Source organism: Prionailurus viverrinus, chromosome E3 (genome assembly GCF_022837055.1).
Source record: "Prionailurus viverrinus isolate Anna chromosome E3, UM_Priviv_1.0, whole genome shotgun sequence".
Taxonomy (NCBI): domain Eukaryota; kingdom Metazoa; phylum Chordata; class Mammalia; order Carnivora; family Felidae; genus Prionailurus; species Prionailurus viverrinus.
Window position 1 is genome coordinate 38,450,980 of NC_062576.1, and position 25,569 is coordinate 38,476,548.

Sequence of the window (25,569 nt, forward strand, 5' to 3'; positions counted from 1 at the left end):
CACACTCCCCACGCCCTCTGGAGCTGTGTGAGTGGTGGGCGTGAGGACACGGGGAGCTGAACTCTGCTGAATTCTCTGATGCCCTGGCCACAAGATCATCCTTCCCCTGCAAGATCGCCCTAACCTGCACAGGGTTTTGTGGAGATCACTTCTTTTGCAAGCGTTCACGCTTCAGTGGCATGGATGTGGTTTCCAAGGACAGCGATGCCCATTTCCATCCCTCCCTTGCCGAAGGGCCCACGACAGCTCCCTGACTGCTAAGGGATCATGTATTAAGCCCCCTAATTGGCCTGCAGTCCTTCCCTTCTCCTTATGGCTTCTTCAGTTGGTTTTCCTTGTGTCTAGATTCTTAAAAAAAATTTTTTTTTAACGTTTATTTATTTTTGAGAGACAGAGAGAGATAGAGCATGAGTGGGGGAAGGGCAGAAAGAGAGGGAGACAGAATCCACGGCAGGCTCCAAGCTCTGAGCTGACCGTACAGAGCCCGACACGGGGCATGAACCCACGAACTGTGAGGTCATGACCTGAGCTGAAGTCGGTCGCTTAACTGACTGAGCCGCCCAGGCACCCCTAGATTCTTTTAAACATCGATTTTCAGAACAATAAACACAAGGTATACTTGTCCCCATAAAAAATGAATAACCAAATAGTGAAAAACAAGTACAAATGGAAAAATAAAAATCTCTGGGGCGCCTGGGTGTCTTAGTTGGTTAAGTGTCCCACTTCAGCTCAGATCATCATCTCACAGTTTGTGAGCTCGAGCCCCGCATCACGCTGTCTGCTGTCAGCACAGAGCCTGCTTGGGATCCTCTGTCTCTCTCTCTGCTCCTCCCCCCCCCCCCCCCAAAAATAAATAAATAAATAAATAAATATGAAAAACAAAAATCCCTTTCTTTATTTCTAGTTTCTCCACTTCACTTGCAGACACTCCCACTGTTACAGTTTCCTACAGATACTTCCAGACCAGACATTTGCTCTGTGCACGAGCACATACAAGTGTGTTCTTCTCTGTTAGTTTGACACGATGGTATCACATCACACAGTCGTGTGTGTGCAGCCCCACTTTTCTCTTGAGCCTCTGCACGCACCACACAAGATGGGCACTGTTCTACTGATGGACCACGAGGTGTTTGCCATGTTCCATTTTTATTGTTTTTAATTATTACTTTTTAATTTCTTTTTTGAGGGAGAGAGAATGTGAGCAGGGCGTACAGAGGGAGGAAGAAGGAAAGAGAGAATTTCAAGCGGGCTCCATGTCTAGTGCGGAGCTCTATGCGGGGCTCGATCTCACGACCCTGAGATCATGACCTGAGCCGAGATCGAGCCGGACGCTCAATAGACTGAACCGTCCAGGTGCCCCGCCATTTTTAAAAACGTTACAAACACTACTATAATCGTTACATATTCCATGCAAATATATCTGTGGAAAATATTTTAAAAAGTGGAACGTGAGTTAAGCATTCCCTAAGAGTTGTCCCTAAGTTGCCTTAGGTGGTGCCAGGCTGAGGCCACAGTAGGGTGTATGAAAGCTCTCGTCCTCCCGCAGCCACACCCTTTTGGGGAGTCAATCCTCTGAAAGTTTTCACAGTGGTGTTTCCATATTATCTCATGTGATGTGCCTGATGGCTATAAAGTGGGTTGGGTATTTAGGATGTACATTATTCCTGCTTCAGGAACAGGAATAATGGGACCTGGTGCCCAGAGAGATGCTGGGTACCCAGGTCACACGGCTGGAACCAGGAGCTGGGACTGTCTACTTCTTCTCCGAGAGAAGGCTGTTTCGTGACTCCCCGACTGCCTCTTGCAAGCCTAAGAGCAGACCATCCTCTCGGGCTTCACAGGGGCTGTGTGAGGTGGCAGTCTCCCGTGGCTCTCCTGTCCTCTGCGCTTGACTTCTCCCGCAGCCCCAGACCCAGCGGCTTGGCCCAGGAGGCTGCTGGGCGGCAGGGGAAGGGCGCTCTGCAGGGAGGGCGTTCCGGGCTCCGGATGCCACTTTCTGGGCTTGGCTTCTCTCTCCTCACCTCCCCCAGTGCTGGGGACTCCACCGCAGTGCCTTGGGGCCGCCTCTGAGTCTCACCTGTGGCCTCCTGCAGATGCCAGTAATGCCCCCTGCTGCAGACAGCCGAAACAGCAGCCCCCAGAGAGCCCGCTGCTTGGTCTCCTGGGCCTGGGTCTCCTGGGCCTGCTTGGTCTCCTGGGCTCTCGGCCAGGAGCTGGAAGGTCCAGTTCCCTTTCTGACTCCTGGGCCTGGGCAAAAGACACTTCGTGTAGGATCTCTGTGGCTATAACTGGGGACTCCTGCCACCCCTCAGCCTGCCTCTCCCTCCCTGTCCTCAAGCCAGGGGTTGACACCCAGAGACGTGAGCTTGTATTTGCCGGCAGGGAGGAATGGGGCAGGACCATGGTATCAATTTCAGGCAATTATACGTGTGCCTGCCACTTACGAGATGCCGTCGTGGTCTTCTGGGACTTAGTTTCACCTTACAGAAAGAAAACCAGCACAGTAAGAAGCGAGGTGCTGAACAAGAGGAATACTGTACTCCTGTTTGTATATAAAAAAAGAGGAATGTGATATCTGCTAATATTGCTTCTTCCATATACGTTAAAATACCTGAAAGGTGGGGCACCAGGGTGGCTCAGTCCGTTAGTGTCTGACTTCAACTCAGGTCATGGTCTCACGGTTCGTGGGTTCAAACCCCACATCGGGGTCTGTGCTGACAGTTCAGAGCCTGGAGCCTGCTTCAGATTCTGTGTCTCCCTCTCTCTCTGCCCTCTCTGCCAGGTGTCATGGCCTAGGCAGATTGGGGACAGGTATACTTCTGATTTTTTTTTTTTTAATTAAAAAAAATTTTTTTTAGAGAGAGAGAGTGTGTGTGTGTGTGAGTAGGGGAGAGGGGCAGAGAGAGAGAGAGAGAGAGAGAGAGAGAGAGAATCCCAAGCAGGCTCCACGCTCAGTGCAGAGCTCAATGCTGGGATCACGACCTGAGCCAAAATCTAGAGTTGGATGCCCAACCAATTGAGCCACCCAGGCGCCCCTATACTTCTGATTTTTGAAGCAAGAAATTAAATACTGTACATCATAACAGAAAAAAAATTTAAAAAAAAAGAGTTCCTACCGTTTGGGGCCTCTGTGCCAAGCTCAGGGAGACAAAGAGGTCTGGAGAATTTGAGGTATAAACTAGGCAGGGCTGGCCCTCCGTGCCGTGGCTCAGAGACGAGCTGCAAGAGTGGAGAGCTGCAAGGGAGTGGCTAGTGACCACATCCCTTCTGCCCCCCTGGTTTTGGAGGCTCTGGAGGAATCTGCCTTCTCTTCCTAGGGACCCCAGCTGGCAGGGCCCAGGCAGTGTGTGCTTCCCGACACTGCCGAGAACCCAAGAATTGCCTACTCAGTGCTTGGTCTTGGGACCTGGCAAATATTTCGTGGTCTCTAGAGGCTAATTTGAGACTGGCCTTGAGCCCAGTGTTGGGCTGAGCCTGAGGTAGGATGTCAGAGGGCCCCCGTCCAGGCTGTCTAAGATCGTGTGAGTCTCTTTCCTGTCTCTCTGTTTTTTCTGTTACCAATCCAGATAGCAGAATTTTAACCCCTCGCCGTGGGGTAGCTCTTTTCTCCCCTTCTTAGGAAGGGGATGTAAATCCAGATGTAAACCAGGAGGCCTCACCCAGAGTGAGCTCTGAGTCAGTATTTGTTGATGTCACTTAGCTCCTGCTTCTGGTGCCGCTGTGCAAAGGATCTGTGTAAGGCCAGCATCGTGTCTTCTGGTTTTAACTGGGTGATCGCACTTACATAGCGAGAGGCGAGCCGCCGATTACCACCCCGTCTTGTCCAATGTGGAAATCTGTAACTCATTCAGATGGACCGTGTGATGCTGTGTGACGCCCTGTGTCACTCCCGTAGGAAGAAACTTCATTAGTCACTTCCATTTCTAATTCCTGCTGCCTACAGATGGGGAGATTACTTCCAAGCCAATGGTGCTGTTCCTGGGACCGTGGAGCGTTGGCAAATCCACCATGATAAACTACCTCCTTGGGTTGGAAAACACTCGCTACCAGCTCTATACAGGTAATAGTGAGAGATTTTTTTGTGTGTTTGTTGGTATCTCAATGTCCTGTGTAAAAGCACTAGGAAACATTCGTATGTGTCTTCAATATAATCATGAAAATTACACCCAAGAACCCAGCAGCTACAGTCCATGTTCACAGCAGCATTTTTCACAATGGCCAAGAGGTGGAAACAGCCCACCTCTTGCGATGGATGAATGCATAAACAAAAGGGCTGTCCATATAATGGAGTTTGGAGTATTATTCAGTCTTGAGAAGAATGCATTCCAGAATGCATTTCTGGAACATGCTACAAGATGCATGAATCTTGAGGACACTATATATTAAGTGAAATAAGCCAGACACAAAAGGACAAATATCCTATGATTCCACTTATGAGATGCCTTGAGTCCTCAATTCATAGAGACAGGGTAGAGTAGAGGTTACCAGGGGCTGGGAGAGGGGAACGAATGGGGACACTTTCAGTTTGGGAGATGGATGGTAATGAGGGCTGCACAACACCATGAATATATTTCATGCCTCTGAACTGTCCACCTGAAAATGGTTCACATGGTAAATTGTGTTATGTATATTTTACCACAATTGGAAAAAGAAATAGGATCCTGCTTAGCAAGCGTAGTATCCAGTTCTCATGGCAAACCCTCCCTGGAACCCCTTGCTTACCCGCTTACTTTGTAGTAGGGTCTCTTTCCCAGAGAGGACGGCCTTCCTACTAACCTCATGCCCATGCTTGCAGGTGCTGAGCCCACCACCTCTGAGTTCACGGTCCTCATGCACGGGCCCAAGCTGAAAACCATCGAGGGTATTGTCATGGCTGCTGATAGCGCCCGGTCCTTCTCCCCCCTTGAGAAATTTGGCCAGAATTTCCTGGAGAAGCTGATTGGCATCGAGGTTCCCCACAAACTTCTGGAGCGGGTCACTTTTGTGGATACACCAGGCATCATCGAGAACCGCAAGCAGCAAGAAAGAGGTAATTAGGCACTTGTGTTTGAACAGCGCGAACTTTGTCTTAGAAAGCTGTTGGGCAGTGGGTGGTAGGCAGACAGGGGAGAGGAAGCGTGGCCAGCATTGTCCAACACCAAGGGGTGTAGTCTTTGCTGCCAGTCCCTTCTGGTTGTCACCATGGTCCCACTTAGGTGTGGAGTACCATGTTCTTTTACCTCCCCGAGGGCTGATTAGTTTGGAGGCAATCCATATTTTCCCAAAGGGTGGGCTGGTCATCTTGTAAGTAGCTCCTTGAGGTCCATGCTGGGGCTGAGCTGTCTTGGGGAGGCTCAGACTTTCCCGAGGGATCAAGGGCCTGGATTACTTGGATCCCAGTCCAGGTGTACTTGACCTCTGGCTAACTTGGGTCTGGTTTGAACCTGACCTTAAACTCTTCCTGGTCCAGTGTTGTTTACAGGCCTGCTTCACATAAGCCTGTGTCAGACCTTCCAAAGTTCTACCTGCCTTCCAGTGGGAGGGGAGTGCCACTTGGGGCCCAGCAGGCGCTGGGTTACAACACAGGCCACCGAGTATCGCCATGACACAGGGCTGAGTCATATGAGATGAGTCATAGCAGGGCATTTGTAGGACTGTATGACCAGATGGTGGATCTCAGTTTATAACTCTCATTTTGGTTTTATTGCTGTTTTATTACTAGTAATAATATTATCACTAATCATTATAATAGTAAATTAACCTTTATTCTTCTATTATGCATCAGATAGTTTTATGCATTACTGGCTGATTGTTGTAGAAAAATTAAAAGACAGGTATTTGGAAAGAAGAAGTTGAAGGAATTACAATATATCGAGCACCTCCTATGACATAGGCAGTTTTAGTTAGGTGCTTTGCTTTATTTGTAACATGATAATATTTATATCAACTTAGGTATTCTTATTCTTCTTGTCATTTTGTAGCTAAAATGCTAAAGCCTAGAAGCATTTGTTACCCTGGTCTGGCTAGTGGCAGAGCTCAAATTCCAGTCCTGGTCTTAGGCTGTCCTTGGTTGAGGGTTGAGAAGGCCCAGGAGATACGTAATTAATTCTTTCAGTCTTCAGAGACCTAGAATATCCCTAGTGCCGTGACTTCCTTCAACCCAGGCAATGCTTTGGTTCTGGAAGGGGGGGTGTGTGGGGTGGGGGGGTTAGGGTAAGCCTGCTCTGCTTGACTTCTTGCTCCCTTCTCCCAAGGTTACCCCTTCAACGACGTGTGCCAGTGGTTCATCGACAGGGCAGACCTCATCTTTGTTGTCTTTGACCCAACCAAGCTGGATGTGGGTCTGGAGCTGGAGATGCTCTTCCGCCAGCTGAAGGGGCGCGAATCCCAGATAAGGATCATCCTGAACAAGGCCGACAACCTGGCCACACAGATGCTCATGCGGGTCTATGGGGCCCTCTTCTGGAGCTTGGCCCCGCTCATCAACGTCACAGAGCCCCCTCGGGTTTACGTCAGCTCCTTCTGGCCACAAGACTACAAGCCCGACACCTACCGGGACCTGTTCCTCAAGGAAGAGATCTCACTCCTGGAAGACCTGAACCAGGTGATCGAGAACAGGTTGGAGAACAAGATCGCCTTCATCCGCCAGCATGCCATCCGGGTCCGCATTCATGCCCTCCTGGTGGACCGCTATCTGCAAACTTACAAGGACAAAATGACCTTCTTCAGTGACGGAGAACTGGTCTTTAAGGACATTGTGGAAGACCCTGACAAATTCTACATCTTCAAGACCATCCTGGCAAAGACCAATGTCAGCAAGTTTGACCTTCCCAACCGCGAGGCCTATAAGGACTTCTTTGGCATCAACCCCATCTCCAGTTTCAAGCTGTTGTCTCAGCAGTGCTCCTACATGGGGGGCTGTTTTCTGGAGAAGATTGAGCGGGCCATCACACAGGAGCTCCCCAGCCTCCTGGGAAGCCTGGGGCTGGGGAAGAATCCCAGTGCTCTCAACTGTGACAAAACAGGGTGTGGCGAGACCCCAAAGAATCGCTATAAGAAACACTAGGTCGCCGTGTAGCCATTCTTGGGTTCCTGTTGGTGGCTGAGCTTGTGTCCTAACTGTCTGAGAAGTCCTGGTTAATTAACCCTTTGAGCCACACTGGTGAGAATCACTACGTGTTGGAGATTTGGGAGTTCATTGAGGCCAGTGGTGGGGGAGGGTGTGGGTCGAGGGAGGAGAGGAAACTGTGAATTATAGTGTCTTGTTGCTTCAGTGAGGGGCCTGACTGAGGCCCCGCCAGCTTTTCCTGGGTCTTATCGCAGAGGACAGAGAGCAGCTATTCTAGTGTGTACTGAGGTGATGAGTGTCAAGCTAAACTCAGCTGAAATTCCTTTTTCCCCTATAAGCTGGGAAAAGAGAGAAGACTTGGTTTCTGTAGGGCTCAGGTCCCTTGTAGCTTCCTTCCACACAGTCTCCTGCTTGTCCTCCAACCCCCGTCTGCCTCCTCAACTTGGGTTGACTTCAACAGGGGACAGTCTTTTGAGTCTGAATCCACCTGGGTGTTGAGCCTCCACCATCCCCCCCACCCCACCCCCTTTCCCAGGCCCTCTTCCCTGTTTCCTCGAGGGGTGGGAGGGAATGGTTTAGGATACCAGAATGCTGAGAGAGAACAGGAGTCCCCAGGCTGGAAGAAGGTTCTGCCTCCCCCATGCCATTTCTCCCAAGCAGTCTTCTAGGCCAGCTGGGAATCTCGGTTCCTTTATCAGCCCCGACAGGAGGCCGAGTGTTCCGTGGATTCAGGTCATTTACTTCTTGGAAGTGACTTCAGTAAAAATACTGGAAGGGCTCAGAGGGTTAATCGGTTTGCAGTGTGTCTTTGTCTATTGCATGTCTTGGAAAACTCAGACCCCAAAGGCGTTGGGTTTCAGAGGGGATGATGGAGACCTTGCTCCTTTTCATCAGGGTCTTCTCTGGGCAGCCCATCTCCGCCCCCCAAATGTAGGAGGAGGCAGTTTCCACAACTTCTCTGCAGAAGAGTCGTTCCCTCCTGATTTTCATGCCATGGTTTTTCCTTCTCCCTCTTCTCCACGCCCTGATGCACAACATTCAAAACTCCGAGCGATTTCCACGAGTTCAGAACTGGCGCCAGTCACTCCGTGTCGGCTGCAATCAAGGCTTGACATGCGGTTTTCCACCTGAACTTGATACTGATACCCACGCGCGACAGGGAAGCCAGGGCCTTCGAGAACCGATGAGTGTGAACCAATGAGTGTACCGCATTGTGCAAGAGAGATTCTGAGATCGCAGACGCCAGAGGCCGTGGAGAAGGAATGTGTCGTGAGGGTCCTGCCTGGCTGGTGTGCCACCTCGGCCATCTCGGAGGGCGGCAGGGGATGGAGGGAAGGAGCCTTTTGACAAAAAGCAGGTGGCTGGCCAGTTTGCACAAATCCAGGAGACCCTGCCCAGAGCTGCCCGGAGGGGCTCCTTCTGTCCTAGTGAGCAAGCGTCCCCTGGGAGCGAGCTATCCGGGGGACTTCCCCAGGAGGCCTGGGTCAGGGCCCCTCTGACCAGGAAGTCACCTTGGACCAGAAGGAAAGCAAGTGAAGATCAAGGCAGAGAGGAAGCACTCTGGGGGCGAGGCAGTGGAAACACATGGGTGATTAGACTAGGTCTGTGTGGAGAATTCGGAATCCCTGCTTAGGATTATTAAAGCTCTGATGCATGCTGCAGTGGACGCTGCTTCTCTGGCTTTGTGCAGGACCTGGAACCTTCCACAGGACGACGGAGGCTCCCCAAACCTCCAGGACATTGTTCCAAGGACAGAGCCAAGCAGAGAAACAGGGCCCTGCCGGGGCATCCAAGGAGCCTGATGAGCAGGGCCTGAAAAGCTGCATTTCTTCTCATTACAAATCACCACTCGCCTTATCTCGCTGTCATGTACCCTCCCCACAGTCCGCCTTCCCCTCTTGCTCCTAATGCCCCTGATGCCCTTGAGCTGCTCTTGGCGTATCTGTCTTTCTCAGTGCAGTTGAGGACGTGAACAGGGCAGAAGTGTACAGGCATTGTCACGGCGGCTGATGTCACCATTGCTTTGGGGAAGCAGGTGGAAGGAGGCTGATACATTCATATGGCATCTGTATTTTGGGGGGGGGGCATGATTGGTGTGATCTTCTCTCTTTTCGTCCCATCCATTTTCCTTTTCTTACCCCCATTCCCCTGCTCACTCGTTGACCCACCTTTTCTCCATGCAGCCTGCAGGCTGGTCAGTTGGTCCCCCTGGGCTGTCAGGGCTGTTTGGTCCCCACTCTGTGGATGTGGATTTCAAGCAGGATTCTGACTGTCTTTTGGAGTGGGGAGGAAGGGTTGGGAACTGGGGGTAAATTTAGGATCCAGAGATTCCCCTAAGAGGAGTATCTGTTAAGTATTTGTGCCTGAACAGTTGCTGTCTCTCTCCAAAGTGGAACCTTTCCAGGGTTCTTTCCATTCTGATTTAATCAGGGAGGAAGTCTCAATAAAGTTCCAATCTCTCTGTAACACCGTGTGCTTTCTGATCACCTCCGACCAGCTTGCTGTCTTTATCTCTCTCTTATCTAGTAGTGGATTGGGTTCGTATTAAGACTTCATTGTTTTTCAGGCAGTTTCAGGTTCACAGCAAAACTGAGAGGAGGGTAGGGATACACCCCCCGCCCCCACCCCGTCCCGGGGCCCCCACCCACGCACAGCCTCCCCCATTAGCAACCCCCACCCCCAGAGTGGGACATTTGTCCAACCTAGTCACCCAGAGTCCACAGTTGACATTAGGCTTTGCTCCTGGTGGTGTGCATTGCTCGTGTTTGGACAAATGTATCATGACATGTGTCCGTTGTTGTAGAAGGAAATGAAACGCAGAGTATTTTCACTGCCCTAAAGATCCTCTGTGCTCCACCTGTTCCTCCCTCCCGTCTCTTCCCAAACCTGGGTACTAATTGGTAAGTTTCTTTTTTTTTTAATGTTTATTTCTTTTTGAGAGAGAAAGAGAGAAAGACAGAGACATTGAGCGTGGGAGGGGCAGAGAGAGAGGGGGACAGAGGATCCGAAGCAGCCTATGTGTTGACAGCAGGGCTCGAACCCATGAACTGTGAGATCATGACCTGAGCCGAAGTTGGATGCTAAACTGACTAAGCCACCCAGGCGCCCTCATTTTTAAGTTTCTTAGGGATAAACTGACAATCCATGAATTGCCCACTCTTGTTTTAGATGTCCCCGGTGCCTTCTTCCCTAGATCCCTCCTGCTTCCAGCCCCCAGTGTCAAAGATGACTTTGAAACTGAGGTTTCCTGTTGTAGGATTGAAAATTAAGAAATAGGGGCATGACCCCAGGCCTCCTCCTGTGCCTATTTGTTTGTTTATTTTTATTTATTTATTGAGAGAGAGCACAAGCAGGGGAGGGACAGAGGGAGAGGGAGAGAGAATTCCAAGCAGGCTCTGAGCTCAGCATAGAGCCTGATGCGGGCTTGATCCCATGACCCTTGGATCATGACCTGAGTTGAAATCAAGAGTCTGAGGCTCAACCCACTAAGCCACTGAGGCGTCCCCACCCCCTTCCCCCCATACCGTACCTGTTTTTAAAGAAACCCTACCTTGTCCTTGGCTCCCCGAGCCTTTGTCCTTCAGATCAGAACTCCTTTACTTTGAAATATTACTTCTGGGGTCCTCTTGAAGACTTCACACCCCCAGTTGAGAGTGTGTTTGAAAAGGAAGAATCTGGGGAGTCACTGGGAGGTTGGCAGTAGAAGGGGGGAGTGTGAGAGTGACAACATGCTATTGTGATGGCGTCACCTCAGAGAAGATGCAGAATTCAGTGCTGGGGCCAGCTGCCCTGGGTTTTCCTAAGTCGGGAGGTGCTGATCTCAGGGAGGAATGAGGAGGCAGTTTGGCTCACTGCCTCCCTTTCCCTTGCTTTCCTCCTGATTCAAGGGTCCACAGTCCACAGTCAGTGACTGATAAGACTGACCTAAGGCCACCACTGCCCTCCCCCAGGTCAGCTCTCCCACCCAGGACGGCAGCCAGTGTTTTCCCAGGACTGGGAGAAATATGGAGCTTTGCCAGGAAAAGGGAGGGAGGTGATGTCTCTTTTGAAGATAAACATAACACACCAGAACCTGCCAGCACGTCCAAAATTGTGCTGTTTCACAAGCCTCATCCCCTACCATCTTTACATCGTCTGCCATTGAGAAAGCAAAATGCCATGGAGGAAAGCAAAATCCAAGACCATTCTGAATATAGTCAGGGGATATAAGGGGCATGAATGGAGAGAATGTCTCCACAGGTATGTGTATGTATCTGAATATGTGGGGGTTACTTGTGGTTACACGTGAAAGGATGTGCAAATACCTACATGTAGAATCTGTGTGTGCAGAAACCAAAGTGTATGTGAGTGTCTGTGACCAAATGATCTCTGAGTATGTAGCACAGTGCCCAGCACACAGGACCCATCACCTGTGTGCCATCACAGTGAATGGCAGAGTAAGTGGGTTTGGGAGGAGTAAAGAAGGTGTCTGTGCACCGAATGTTGTGTGCAGAGGGTCCTGGGGAAAAAAGTATGTCTGGGGTGAGCAGGTGGGTGTGGCTACGGAGAGGTAATTTTATGCATGATGCGTGGATTACAGGTCTCGGGAGCTTATGTGTAGCAGGTGTGTGCATGCGGTGAACCGGATGCCCGACCCAGGGTGGAGACCCGGGAAGACCCAGCCATAGGAGGACACCTACCTGGCCCTGGCTTTGTGGTTGCGTCCCACCCCGGTGAACCAAGGGGAAAAGTCTGAGCCTTGAAAAACTCACAAGCACTGGCAACATTTCACGCCAATTCCTCCGTCTGTGACATTAGGCTCACGCTTTTCCCAATCCAGGGAAACCTTAATTTTTCTCTAGAAGACCATAGAGGCAGTAAAAAGGAAACGTAAGCAAAACAAAATGGAGTAGAGGCATGAATTTGCCTGTACCAAAGGTGTATTCCACAGGTTCTGAGGGATTCCCTATACTGACCTCTTATCCAAAGGATAAAAAAAATAACATGCACAGATGAGCATTTTCTGTGTCTGCTTGCACTGTGGAACCTTTAATGTTTTTTCAAAATTTCAGTGGGGAAGAGAACCAACTTCTAGAGTATTCTTCTTGCCAGGAACTGGGCTATAGACCTATAGACATTCCTACACTTATACCTTGACATAATGAGGTAATTCTAGCAGCCACAAACCCAAGGAATAGGCCAGGTGTTTTTCATGTATTATTTCATGGGATCCTCACACAGCCCCTCAGGGAGGGAGCCACCTCGCACGGAAGAGTAGAGACTCTGGAGTCAGATTGCTTGGGCTTCGTCCTGGGCCCCACCACTTAACAAGCTGGGCCACCCTAGCTAGGCAAATGACATAATTTTGTGCTTTAGTTTCCTCACCCATAAAATGGAGACACTAATAGCCCCTCTCTCTGTGGGGTTGTTGCCGGATTAAATTAAAACACGCAACATGCTTGAAACAGTACACAGCCCACAGAAAGCGTTCTGTAAATGTTATGATTATTACTCATATTTTACTGATGAGGAGACTGATGGTCAGAGAGGTTGAGCTGCCGGAAGTAGGAGGGCCAGAATTCCATCTAGCACCTGACTCTCGTGAGGGCACACTAGGCTACTTGACCAGGCTTACCTTTGGTGACACTGTTCTTGCTGATCCCAAGGCCTTTCCCTCCTCTTCAGAAACTGGCAAAAATTTAGAATTGCTGGATTTTTCTTTTTTTTTTTCAACGTTTATTTCTTTTTGGGACAGAGAGAGACAGAGCATGAACGGGGGAGGGGCAGAGAGAGAGGGAGACACAGAATCGGAAACAGGCTCCAGGCTCCGAGCCATCAGCCCAGAGCCCGACGCAGGGCTCAAACTCACGGACCGCGAGATCGTGACCTGGCTGAAGTCGGACGCTTAACCGACTGCGCCACCCAGGCGCCCCAAGAATTGCTGGATTTTTCTAATGGCCAGTCAGCACCTTGACATGTGTTAGTAACAAAATTTCAAACATTTAAACGTCATTTGCTTTAGACTATTTATTTTAATCCTTATTTATTTTTGAGAGAAAGACAGCATGTGAGAAGGGGAAGAGCAGAGAGAGAGGGAGACACAGAATCCAAAACAGGCTCCAGGCTCTGAGCTGTTAGGACAGAGCCCGACGTGGGGCTTGAACTCACGAACTGTGAGATCATGACCTGAGCCAAAGTTGGACGCTCAACCGACTGAGCCACCCAGGTGCCCCTGCTTTAGACAATTTATTAAGGTCGGGGTGGGAGGGAGCCTGGTTGGCTCAGTCCGTGGAACATGTGACTCTTGATCTCAGGGTTGTAAGTTTGAGCCCCATGTTGGATGTAGAGATTCCTTAAAAAAATAAAATCTTAAAAAAAATTTATTAAGGATTATTTCCTGAACAACAAAATACCTTAACAAAAAAACAAACAAACCCAGAAACCCTTAACTCCATTTCACATTTGACCCTCACTCTGCTCATGTAGATGGAGAAAGCATATTTATTATCCCTCAAAACAAATCCAGCATGAGGAAGCTGCATCCCCAGAGAGGTTAAGCCCCAGTTCACCCAGCTAAAACATGACAAACCAAAGGGCCAATTTTCTACCCATCCAACTATCCCTTCTACTACATTCAATCACATTGATTTGTGTTAGTCTGGAGCCTAGACCGATTGTGACAGTACATTTTTCTGACACACTGAAAAGAGTGATTTCGTATTTGTGAAGAATGCAAACACATTTGTTGGTTATATTTCCATTTTCTCCAAACTTCTGAATTTTGTCCTACCAAAATTTCAAAAGATTTAGAATTTACACATATTTGTGCAGGCATAATCTCTGCTCTGGAGGAGTGAATGATCCAGGTAGGGACCCAAGACATGGAAATGGAGTGACTGGGTAAATCCTGGGGGATAAAGTAGCCATATGCCCCTATCATAACCCAGGTCACATGGCAGGGGGGGGGGTGGCAAACGATTTTCTTTCTCACTTGTAATTATTTGAGAAGTTAAACCCATGCACTGCAGACTTTTTATTTAAACAGTTAACAGATTACCTTTATGGAGGAGAATCCGTTTACATAACATCAGGACTCCCCTGGGAATACTGAGACACCCAGGGGGTTCTGAGCTTAGAAAGGGAGTGGAATTCTAGCTCCACTCTGAAGGCTGGACAGGTTTGGAAGGGCAGAGACCAGGGGGTCGGATCCTGGGGGGAAGATCAAGGGCCCAGACTCTGAAAGGGAGGGAGCCATTTGTGTGTGGCCAGTGAGGAGTCAAGGTGAGTTGAGGTGGGTTAGGGAAACCCTTACATGGAAGGTCAAGAAGTCTGGGCTTGAGGCCACTGCAAGTTTCTAGACAGGGAGAGCCATGAACAAGCAGGGAGGGTCAGGCGGGCAGCAGCACTGGGGCTCACCGAGGGGCGAGAGCCTGGCATCAAATCAAGCAGCCGATTTTGGCAACCCAGACAGCGTCCCTCGGGCCTTGCCCCTCAAACCCGCGGTCCATGGGTTGCCGGCTGGAGGGCTCCGGGTCTGCGTCCCCCCCAGACACCGCCCCACTGCTAGGAGCTGGGGGCCAATACGGGAGCCCCGTAAGGAGGCGGCGGAGGAAGCCCACCTCAGCAGTCTGGCCCTACTTAGGACCCCCGTTGGGGCCTGGACCCCAGCTGCTCCTGGCCCCCGACTCGGGTGCAGATTATCCGGCGGGACCGGCTCCCGGAGGGGGCGCATCTTCCGGGCTCGGGCGTCCTCACCGCCGACGGGTCCGCTTTTCCCGCTGCACCCCCTCGCCTTCGAGGGGAAACTGAGGCCCCTAAAGCAGGGCGGTTTGGAACAGGAACGAAAGGGTGGGAGAACCGAGCGCCTGGCCAAGCTTGGCGTGGTCTCGAAAGCCCGCTCCTCAGCGCAAATCGCTACGGCTGAGCGAGGCTCGTCACCGCGACCCCCAGCACCCACCGCCGGGGGAGCTGCTGAGCTGAGTCCCAGCCGAACCCCGCCCGCGGGAGCCCGCCCCGCGCATGCGGCCGTGGTCCCTCCCCCGCCCCCTCCAGGGCCGCGCGCTCCCGAGTCACGTGCCAAGACTCGCGCAGGCGCAGGCGCACGGCGGTGCTTCCTGCGGACACAGGCGCTTCGAGGCGGCCAGGGCGGCGGCTCAGCGCTGGGGTGCGTCCCCTCCCCGCCCGGCCCGCGGGCTTCGCCGCCTGTGTCTTCCCTGGGCCCCAGCCGTCCCGTGCGCGGTCTGGCCGCTGGAAGCCCGGAAGCTCTCGGAAGTTTTGATTTGGAACCAGGAAAGGGTTTGAACTCTCTCAGAGTTGTGGGGAGAGGCCACGGTTTCCGGACGTGAAGAACGTCGAAGAAATTGTTGTTGGCGGTTATTAGGTTGTGGTTTTCACATGCGGCCAGCCCAGGAGCTGAGATTTTAAGAGATTATCCCTCCTCCCTTACTCCGCCAGACACTTAGAAGTTGGTATCCAAAGTGCCCTCTCCTGCTGTCCTTAAGGATTAAAAACCCAGCCTTATGCTGGCACTTGGCCCTACCTCTGGGTGAGGGGAGATGGGAAAGCCCTTGGGGCAGGTGAAACTCCAGATGGGGGTAGGGGGCGCTAGGGAGGGTAATCTCATTAGAATGTCTCTCTTGGCTCCTGGGGTTCCCTGAGTCGCTAATTTAGGAGCTAAAAAGAACTCCAGAGATTCTGTAATATCCCATGAAATGGTCCTCAGCCTCTCTTTGAAACGTGTCCAGTGACAGACCTCAATTGTAGGTTTTCTGACAGGATGTTGATTTGGGTGGCTCCCTCTGCCCTGGATACCCACCAGTTGTGAGAGGGCATCATATCCCTTTGCAGCCCTGTGGAGAATGCCTGGGTGGGAGTGTGCACCTGCCTCTTGGCCACACCACACCACACCACACCTTGGCCCGCTGTGCATAACAGAAGCTGGGAAGGGGCCTGTGTGGCTAAATCGAGGTTGGCTGGTTGGTTACTGAAAGGAGAGAATTTACTTGTAATTTCCTGGGTTTCCTTGGCTGTTTGTTTGGAGTGGAGATCATTTGGTCCCCGGGGAATCTGGGAGGAAAAGGGAAGTCCTTGGAAAGGAGTTAGGTGCCCTCCCTGGGTAAGAATGAGTTGGCTAACCTGCCCTCTGCACTAGGAAGCCTTATTCCCTGATATGCATCCCTTTTCTGGGTTTAACTTCCCGGAACACCCAGCAGTGGTGGGGAATTGTAATACAAAAAAAGAGCTATGTGGTCCCACCTGTTCTTTTTACAGATGAGGACGCTGACACCTAGTAAAAGAGCGTTCAGGGTCACAGAACCAGCTGGTGGCAGAGGTGGGACTCAGGTCTCCTGATTCCCAGGCCTATTCTCTCTCTCCTACCTCGTGTATAATAGGGGCCAGCACGAAACAGGTGGCACATTATGAATGGGTAATTTGAGGCAGGGTGTAGGGAAAGAACCGTGGATAGTGAAATGTTCTGGGGCTTGTAACAGAGGGATCTTAGCATCTCTACGCCTCGAGGCAGAGAGGCTGTGTGGAGGGTCATTTTGCTAGAGCTAGGACTTCAGGTCAAGGGGTTCAAGAAGGCAGTTGGGAGGAAATAAAACCCCTCTGATTTGTCAAGGCTCTCCATGTACTAAACCCCATGGGAAGTCAGAGGGCAAAGGAGACTTGATTAGTCCATGCAGGAAAATTCCAGAACACAGTACAGATAGAAAAGGATGCAGAAAGTACCTAGAGGAGCAATGAAGGTATCCAATATAACATGTGACCTTACTTCTGTTCGTTTATTAATAGTTTATACTTCTTGAGCACTTACTCTGCATTGTGTGTGTCCATTATCTCATTGCATTTTCCCATAAACCCAGTTTTCTCCATTTGACAGATAAGGGAACTGACAAGTGAAACAACTTGAGGAATGGAGATGTGAACAGCTAACGGGACACCTGCCTCTCCGGGATCTTATCTTGGGTATAGTAGTTCCTTTGTAGATGTTTGTGCAGTGGATGACGGAGTGAATGAATGCGCAAATGAACAAGGAGCAAACACACGTAGGATTAGGTGGCAAATCTCCCTGAAGACCCTTAGTGTGCCTTCCTCCATGAGACTGGAACCTCTCTGCAGAGGTGAGTCCTGTGCCTGGCGGTATCTCTGTTGCTGGCTTGTAATGAGCCAGGTATTCAGGTTAAAAGATCAGGTGTCTAGATGTGCAAAAAACCTTGGACTTCTGGGCTTTCCTAGTGGAAGTTTTTGGAATTAAGCAGTTTTCTTTCTCGGTGCCATCTTGATCCAGTCCTGATTTCTGATGCCCCCACAATCTGGGCAGGGGTCCAGCGTGCTGCCTCATCTCTGCTCGGCTCCTACCCATCGCTCCACCTACAAGCTCAGTTCTGCTCCTTGCATCACTGGTGTCGATCCTGGAACACGGCGTTCTTCAGGGAGAAACCACCTACCAGCATGGTGGGGAGTTTTAGCAGCATCCCTACGGTGGCCTGCCCTGGAGCAGAAAGCTCAGTGTGCAGGCTTTGTTTCCTTTCTCCGCAGTCCCTCTTCCCTCACCATCTCCTCGCTTTAGAATCCCCTTTTATTGGCCTCTTCCTTCCTCGAGGGCCCCACACAGTCTTCCACTTGTTCACTGTCCAGGCTCTTCAAGCCAGGAAGAAGAACCTCACATAGACTGATCACTTGCCCTGCCTGCCACCGTGCCTCATGTGTCCTCTCCATCATCTCATTTCATTTCTTAGTGACACACTAGGTAGGAAGTGTCAGGGAGCGGCCTTGCAGACGGGAAGACCTAGACTTCGGTTGGGTAACTTGTTCAAGATCACACAGCTGTTGAGGGTAGAGCTGGCCTTTGACCTCTGGCCGGATTCCAAGGCCATCCTGGCCCACTTCTCGCCCCGAATAAGTCCTGCTGCTGCAGTATTTACGTTCATGTTGACCTTTGCTGTTCGGAGCATTTTCCCTGTGCCTTGGCCTGTGCCCCTGGGGCTTGGGCCTGTCGGATGTGCTGTTTCAGCCTGCCCTGGTGGGTTTCCACACGGAGCTGCCTGACATTTGATTCCACCCACAGGCCTTTGCTGACAACACCTCCTCCATATGGAAGGCCATTTGACGTGCTTCAGAGTGGCAATATCCAACCCGTTCTCTAAAGCCCAACTTCTGTGCCATCTCCCGAACGATGTCCCTCTAAACTCATTCGCCTCCAGATTCCCAGACTCACTTTGTGAACCTCCTCTGAAGGATTTAGCACGTTATTTCCTGCATGTACAGTAACTCGCATATGGAACTTGCTTACGTGGTTGAGGGCAGGGACTGTACTGCAGTGGTGTTCGTATCTCTCCAGCTCCTAACAGAGGAACTTACACATGGTAAGTAAGCCCCCAGTGAGTGAAGGCCTTAGGGGAGCTCGTGGTGGTGAAAAGAGTTTGTAAAATGAAGATTTATCCCTCAACTTTACATGCTGACTTTGCTTAAAACAAAATTCAACTGCAGTATAGATGTCCTGGTTGAGTCTGGGGAATGGGTGGTGGAGGGCACCTTGTGTTTCTCTTGAGGAGCTTTGAGTTTAGGGAAATGAAGTGACACGGGTGAGGGCTGGCGGTGGAGACAGGCTGTGTGGGTGCAAGGGGTCCAGATGGGGCCCCAAGAGCGGCGAGCTGCGTCCCTTGGCCATTACCACGGCTGCAGCTTCTCTGAGGCCATCCCCTGTGCTGAGTCCCTTTATGTTTGCTGTCATAGATAAAGGCCATCACTCCTGCTTCATCACCATGGGTGAAGGGTCCTTGGCCATAACATCAGCATCCCCCTCCCTGGGACCCGAGTCAGCTCAGAGTACCCATTTCCCATTTGACCACAGACACACAGACGCTGGGGCCCTTCAGTAGAGAACGGGTGTGGGCTGGGATGACTCACCTGCTCTGTCGCCGCCTACAGCTCGGTTTAAAGCCTTTTTGAATCAAATCTCTTCCTCAGGAGAGACACAGGAGTCTCTCTTTACAGTTAGCAGCTTGGTGCTAACTTGGGACGGTTGATGCCCGTCACTGTCCCAGTGTCTGAAAGTCCGGGTTAGTAAGGAGCCATCCAGGTGCGTGTTCACGAAAAACTGATAGAAGCAGCCTAGAAAGCAGTGCCTTGACCTGGGCATCAGACAACCTCGACCTTAACTGGGCCCCACCAGGAACTCACTGTGCGGCTATAAAGGAAAGGGGTTTGGGACACCTGACTGGCTCAGTCCGTAGAGCAAGCGACTTTCAGTCTCGGGGTTGTGAGTTTGAGTCCCACACTGGGTGTAGAGATTACTTAAAAGTGAAAACTAAAAAAAAAAAAAAAAAAAAGGAAAGGTTTCTTCTTTCAGTAAACGTGTTTTGACCACCACCTACTCCTGCCGTGCGAAGTAAGGACAAGGTGAGCAATGAGAAGGCAAAACCAATCCCTATTCCTGGTGGCCTCTCAGTCTCTGTAAAATCAGTTCTAGTCAGGGTGATAAATGCTCTACGGAGGTGTTTTGGGAGCCTGGAAGAGAAAGTAAACACATCTTTCCTGGGGGAATGAATGAGCACAGGGAGATTTAACTGAACAGGACACATTTGAGCTGGACCTTGGAAGTGGGATTCTCCTGGCAGACAGGAGTAAGTCTTACAACTTTGGAGAGTGTTGTGCAGGACGTTGTTGGGGGGAATGACGTCAGTGGGGTGTAGAGAGGAGATAAGACTCCAAACCCTGTCTGGATCTAGCAGAGAAGGCCTTACTGGGTCGCGCTGACTTCGGACCTTCTGAATGTGGAGGGGAGACACTGAACTGATCTGTGTTGTGGAAAGATCAGTCTGACAGCAATATGGAGGATGAAGTGGAAGGTCAAAGACGCAGAGAGACACTGAGTAGAACAGGGTTAGACTATCACAGGAAATAACTTTTTGTTTTTGGTGTGGATTTCTTAATGTTTATTTTTGAGAGAGAGAGAGAGAGACAGAGTGCGAGTGGGGGAGGGGCAGAGAGAGAGGGAGACACAGAATCTGAAGCTGGCTTCAGGCTCTGAGATGTGAGCACAGAGCCTTACCCAGGCTCAAATTACTGAGCCGTGAGATCATGACCTGAGCCGAAGTCGGGTGCTTAACCAACTGAGCCACCCAGGTGCCCCAGGAAAGAACTTTTTGAGGACCCCACCTGTGGGATTAAAGAGGGTTGGATTAGAAAAATCCCTAAAACTAAAATTCTCTGCCTTTGAACCCACCTGGGCATTTGGTTCTTTTCACCTACCCCATCCCCCAGCTCCTAGCTGATGATGTTCATTGCTTGCCCATGCTCCATTCTGGGTGTGCTGTGACCTGTTTGGGTTTTGACCCTATCCAGTTTCCCTGTTTGTAAAGTCTGTCCACCCAGCACTTCAGCTGAGACTTTGGCTCCTTGGAGACCAACCGGTAGGAGGCTGTACTGTGCCCTGGGGTCCTCGCCACCCCCACCTCTTGCCCTGACTCTGCTCTCACCTCTGGCATCGTCCTCCAGTCTCTAGACTGGAAATGGCAACTATGCCAGCCTTTCTGTAACTCTTTTCAAGAGGAACTATGAGACATTATGTTTCATTGGAAGATGTTTACAAGCAGGAACTAGAAAAATGGATTAAGGAGACCTTGGGACATTGGTCTAAGAGAGAACAGAATGTGAAATACAGGGCAGTCCCCCCAGAGTGACCCCGCAAGTCTAAGCCCCTTGATTTAACTTTGGATCAGTTCTATAAAATGTAACCTTAAAGCCAGAAATAATGTGTCTTCTCCTAACCCCTTCCCTGTAATCCCAGGCTAGGGTTACAAGTACTGCCCCTTCTTGTCTACCTGTTTGTACAGTTGTGATTCTTGGGCCTATAGACTTCGGCAGCCAGTCAACAAACAGGTTGTTGGGCCTACTGTGTGCCCACCTCATGCTGGCTGGGATGGGATATAGGCATGCCTTGCTATGTTCTCAAGGAATCAGGAGACCAGTATTTTAGTCTAGTTGGGAATGCAAGACACATGTGAGAACCAACTAGAGAGCGGAAGAGATGAGTTGTGAAGAGGGCAGTTAACATTTGGTGGGTGGGGCTGCAAGTCCACAGAACCTGGAGGATGGAGCAAGTGGCCCCAGTCTCCTGGGTTCCCTTGGGATGGAGGCAGGATCCAGCCTAGATCTAGCTGGGGGTCTAAGCTGGATCCCAGCCAGCCTCAGTGGGAGATCGGGGGCTGAGTGGACTTCATGCTGCCCTCACAAGGGACTATATCCTTAGTTCCCAAATGTTAATGCTGTTTTTACAGCCTGCATCTTCCTACTTGTCAAGATTCTCCAGTCATCCTTCCGCTTAAACACCTCTTTTTTCTTTTACTTTTTAAGTTTTTTTTATTTATTTTGAGAAAGAGAGAGAAAGAGCAGAGGACAGGCAGAGAGAGAGCTAGACAGAGGATCGGAGAGCTGGCTCTGCACTGATGGCAGAGAGCCTGATGCGGGGCTCGAACTCACAAACTGTGAGATCGTGACCTGAGCCGAAGTTGGAAGCTCAACTGGCTGAGCCACCCAGGCGCCCAACGCCTCTTTTTTCATAAAGACTCTTCCTTCCCACCAGCCAGCATGATGCTGATCTGCATGCAGCCCTTTGCTTATAACTGTGTTGTGACATTTGTTCCATCTTGTCATGTACTAGTGAATGTCGTGTACCTTGTCATGTACGTGTTTGTGTTTTCGCCAGTTCCACTAGATCAAGATCGTGAGCTTCTGTTAGGGAATATGCCTGAGGTATTTCTCAAACTCCCAGTGAGTAGCCTAGAGTGATACCCTGCTCAGAAAATGTGTGTTCAGTGGGTGAGCAATAGTCTAGCAGATTCCATTCCCCCTGGTGTATCGGTTACATAAGATTAGTTTTGTGGGGTGCCTCGGGGGCTCAGTCAGTTAAGCGTCCAGCTCTTGGTTTCAGCTCAAGTTGTGATCTCACAGTTTGTGAGTTCGAGCCCCACATCAGGCTCCATGCTGACAGTGTGGTGCCTGCTTGGGATTCTTTCCCCCCTCTCCCTCCCCCTCCCCCACACGTGTGTGCACTCGCACGCTCTCTCTCTGTCTCTGAAAAGAAATAAACTTAAAAAAACATTGGTTCTGTAAAAGCAGTCCTAAAACCAGAAGGGGGAGGGGCCTGCATTCTGGGCCCAGTTTCTGGCAGGGGATCACATAGGGAAATGAAAGGTCACTGTAAGTTGGACCTGTGTGGCCACACAAGAGAAGGGTATCCAGTGGTCTCTTGGTCTTGACCCTTCAGGGCCAAAGGGACGAAAGGAGGGTCTCAGTGGCAAGAATGCTGTCCCTTATCTTATAGAAAGAGTCTTGGAATCAGAAAAGTTGGGGACTAGTTCTGATCCAAGTTTTGATGACAATATACTTGTCTTGACCTTATGGGATTGTTCTGTGAACCAAATGAGACAAGAAATATGTGAGTTCTTTGAAAAAGATGAAATATTACTAGAATATGAGGCACCATTGTACTTTCTTTTTGTTCCTGATTCCCAGCCTCTCCTTCACTCTTTCTATAGAGAAACTCTCAAGGCACCAGCTGTGAAGGCCAGCTGGGGAGAGCCTAGCCTGTCTGTGCTGAGTTCCCATTTAGGCTCAAAGACTAGATCCAACGTGGAAGAACATGGTTTTTTGGCTTCCAAACCAGGTAACTCTGGGTAAGTCACTTCAGCTCCCTGAGCCTCAGTTTCCTCATCGGTAATTGGGCGATGATAATCTACTCCTCCTACCTCTTAGGGCTCCTGGGAGGATCAAATGAGACAGTTAATGTGACAGTGGCTTGTAAACTGTAGAGGTCTGTCCAAATGCTATGGATTTACTTTTTAATCTGTGCTTGAGGGCTTTGGATAAAATTGGCCAAGACTGTTGCACATCTAGACAGTGACATCATATGCGTGTTATTGGAGTCCAGGGTGGGGCACAGAAGGCGTCCCCACAGTCCCTGGAGCAGGACAGAATGCAGAAGGGAACCCCACCCATTGCCTGCCTGTAGGAGACCTGATTCTGTGGTCCGACCTGAAGAAATCCAACCTCCTAGTTTCCAAAGTGTCAAAGACTCTGCTATGACCTCTGTGCTCAGGGGATACTTGGATGACAGCCCAAGAGTAGGGGCTATTGTGATTTAGCTCTCTGTTTTTGGGGTCTCACCATGCTGTCTGGACTTGGCAGGCATTCAGGGTAAGGTTGTTGTGGAACAAAACACAGGTAGCACATTTTGTGGGACTTCATGTCATCCTCTTCTTACTTCCTCTGTGTTGGCAAATTTTAGTTGTAGAAAAACATTAAAAAAAAAAAAAAACTTCAGAGAAATGGTAGCCCAACTCATGCTGGAAAACGTGACTGGCCAGTGTTAATGAAAAGTCAGGCTTCAGAAATGGGGTATCACCATCTCGGTGCTTTGTTACTCTCAGGTGGTGGTGAAGCCAGTTTTAGGGGAAAGGCTCTCCATGTGCCTGTGGCCACATCAGGTTTGAATGCCTTCATTGGCCTTGCTGGTCACTGGAACTGAAAGGAAATGGCTTAGTGAACAAGAATTTGTGAGCTAGTTTATAGTGTGCTTGGCCCTGTACTGGGAGCTTTGGGAAAGATGAAAAAGGTCAAGTTGTGGCTTCTGTGTTGGAAGTCCTTAGACCAGATTTGAGAAAGCGAGATGACTGGGAGGCCCTTCCGGCTGGCAGGCCCTTGTGTGCAGGGCCAAGGGAGTGGCAGATAATTACCGACAGAGGAAGACAGAGGCGAGGATCCGCAAAGGCTCTCGGGAGGGTGGCGGGGGAGGCTTTCTAGAGGAAGTGGAAATATGTGAAAAAGACAAAGTCAATCACTGAGAGTCATCTCTGCTCCCTAAAATGTCTTCTTTCCCTTTCCGGCCCCAATTAGGAGATCCAATCAGTCTTCTATTGCTTTCTAACAAATGATCCAACTTAGCGGGCTAACACGACTCATTATCTCCCACCTCTGCAGGCCGTGCTGGTCATGCGTCCAGGCAGAACATGGTGGCTGTCAGCTGGGCGTTGCCCCCAGCTCATGGAGGCCACTCTTAGTCTTTCCCATGTGTCCTCTCCATCTTCAGTACAGCAGTGGGGCCTCAAATCCCCCCTTGGTTTGAATCTCTGACTTCCTCTTCTGTTGTCAGCAGGAGAGAACCCTTTGCTTTTTTTGTTTTTTGTTTTTTTAATTTGAGAGAGAGAGAGAAAGTGCCAGTAGAGGAGAGGGGCAAAGGGAGAGAGAGGGAATCCCAAGCAGGCTCTGCCCTGTGAGTGTAGAGCCCAACACGGGGCTCGATCCCAGGACCTGGGATCAAGACCTGAGCTGAAATGAAGAGTCAGATGCTTGACTGACTGAGCCACCCATGTGCCCCCAAAACCCTTTGCTTTTAAAGACTTAAGTGTGATTAGGTGAGGCCCACCTGGATAGTCTCCTTTTGATTAGCATAAAGTCAACTGATAGGTAGCCGTAAGTACCATCCTGACCATTTTTTTGAGTGTACAGCTCAGGGGCATTAAGTACATTCATATTCCCGTGCAGCCATCACCACCACCATCTCCAGAATTCTTTTCCTTTTGGAAAACCGAAACTCTGTATCTATAAAACACTGACTCCCCATCCCCCATCCCCTGGCAACCACTGCTGTACTTTCTGTCTATGAATTTTACTACTCTAGGTACCTCATGTAAGTGGAATCATACAGTATATTTGTCTTTTTTTTTTTTAATGTTTATTTATTTTTGGGACAGAGAGAGACAGAGCATGAACGGGGGAGGGGCAGAGAGAGAGGGAGACACAGAATTGGAAACAGGCTCCAGGCTCTGAGCCATCAGCCCAGAGCCTGACGCGGGGCTCGAACTCACGGACCGCAAGATCGTGACCTGGCTGAAGTCGGACGCTTAACCGACTGCGCCACCCAGGCGCCCCTATATTTGTCTTTTTGTGAGTGTCTTCTTTCAGTGAGCACAGTGGCTCCGAGGTTTCTGCATGATGTGGCACGTGTCAGAATTTTCCTTTTTAAGGAGGAGTAATATCCATTGTATGTATATACCACATTTGTTTATCTACTCATCAGTTGTTGGACCCTTGAGTTGCTTTCATCTTTTAGCTATGGAGAATAATTCTGTGTATATAATAATTATATGAACATGAGTGTGCAAATGTCTCTCTAAGATCCTGCTTTTTTAAAATGTTTATTTATTTGGGGTGCCTGGGTTGCTCAGTGAGTTGAGTGTCCGACTTCAGCTCAGGTCATGATCTCACGGTTCATGAGTTCAAGCCCCACATCGGGCTAAGTGCTAACAGCTCAGAACCTGGAGCCTGCTTTGGATTCTGTGTCTCCCTCTCTCTCTCACCCTCCCCCACTTGCAATCTGTCTCTCTCTCAAAAATAAACATTAAAAAAAATTTTTAAGTTATTTTATTTTTGAGAGAGAGAGCATGCGTGAGTGGGAGAGGGGCAGAGAGGGGAGAGAGAATCCCAAGCAGACTCCACACGGCCAGCATATAAGCCCTATGTGGGGCTCAAACTCA

The 25,569-nt window shown here is 50.1% G+C and overlaps 1 protein-coding gene and 2 long non-coding RNA genes across 12 annotated transcripts in view; 2 read left to right on the forward strand and 1 right to left on the reverse strand.

The window, feature by feature from the left end:
- The window catches only part of SRL (sarcalumenin), a 47,529-nt gene extending 38,056 nt beyond the window's left edge, over positions 1–9,473 (forward strand). For all 4 annotated transcript variants that reach the window (XM_047839206.1, XM_047839204.1, XM_047839207.1 and 1 more), the window contains 3 exons: positions 3,944–4,060; positions 4,796–5,029; positions 6,234–9,473. In XM_047839206.1, coding sequence (XP_047695162.1) covers positions 3,944–4,060; positions 4,796–5,029; positions 6,234–7,045 — 1,163 coding nt within the window. In that variant the 3' untranslated portion in view covers positions 7,046–9,473. The remainder of the gene's footprint in view (positions 1–3,943; positions 4,061–4,795; positions 5,030–6,233) is intronic.
- LOC125154677 (uncharacterized) lies at positions 1,198–10,715 on the reverse strand. The gene is made up of 3 exons (XR_007147874.1): positions 10,599–10,715; positions 2,445–2,542; positions 1,198–2,247 (listed from the first exon to the last, which is right to left on the reverse strand). It is a non-coding gene; the product is annotated as an uncharacterized LOC125154677 (long non-coding RNA).
- A 4,430-nt stretch (positions 10,716–15,145) lies between these two features.
- Positions 15,146–25,569, forward strand: part of LOC125154693 (uncharacterized) — a 35,650-nt gene continuing 25,226 nt past the window's right edge. For 4 of the 7 annotated variants that reach the window (XR_007147882.1, XR_007147879.1, XR_007147880.1 and 1 more), the window contains exons 1-2: positions 15,146–18,396; positions 22,573–22,710. This is a non-coding gene — a long non-coding RNA (uncharacterized LOC125154693). The remainder of the gene's footprint in view (positions 18,397–22,572; positions 22,711–25,569) is intronic. The other 3 variants (XR_007147881.1, XR_007147885.1, XR_007147884.1) reach the window with 3 other exon arrangements.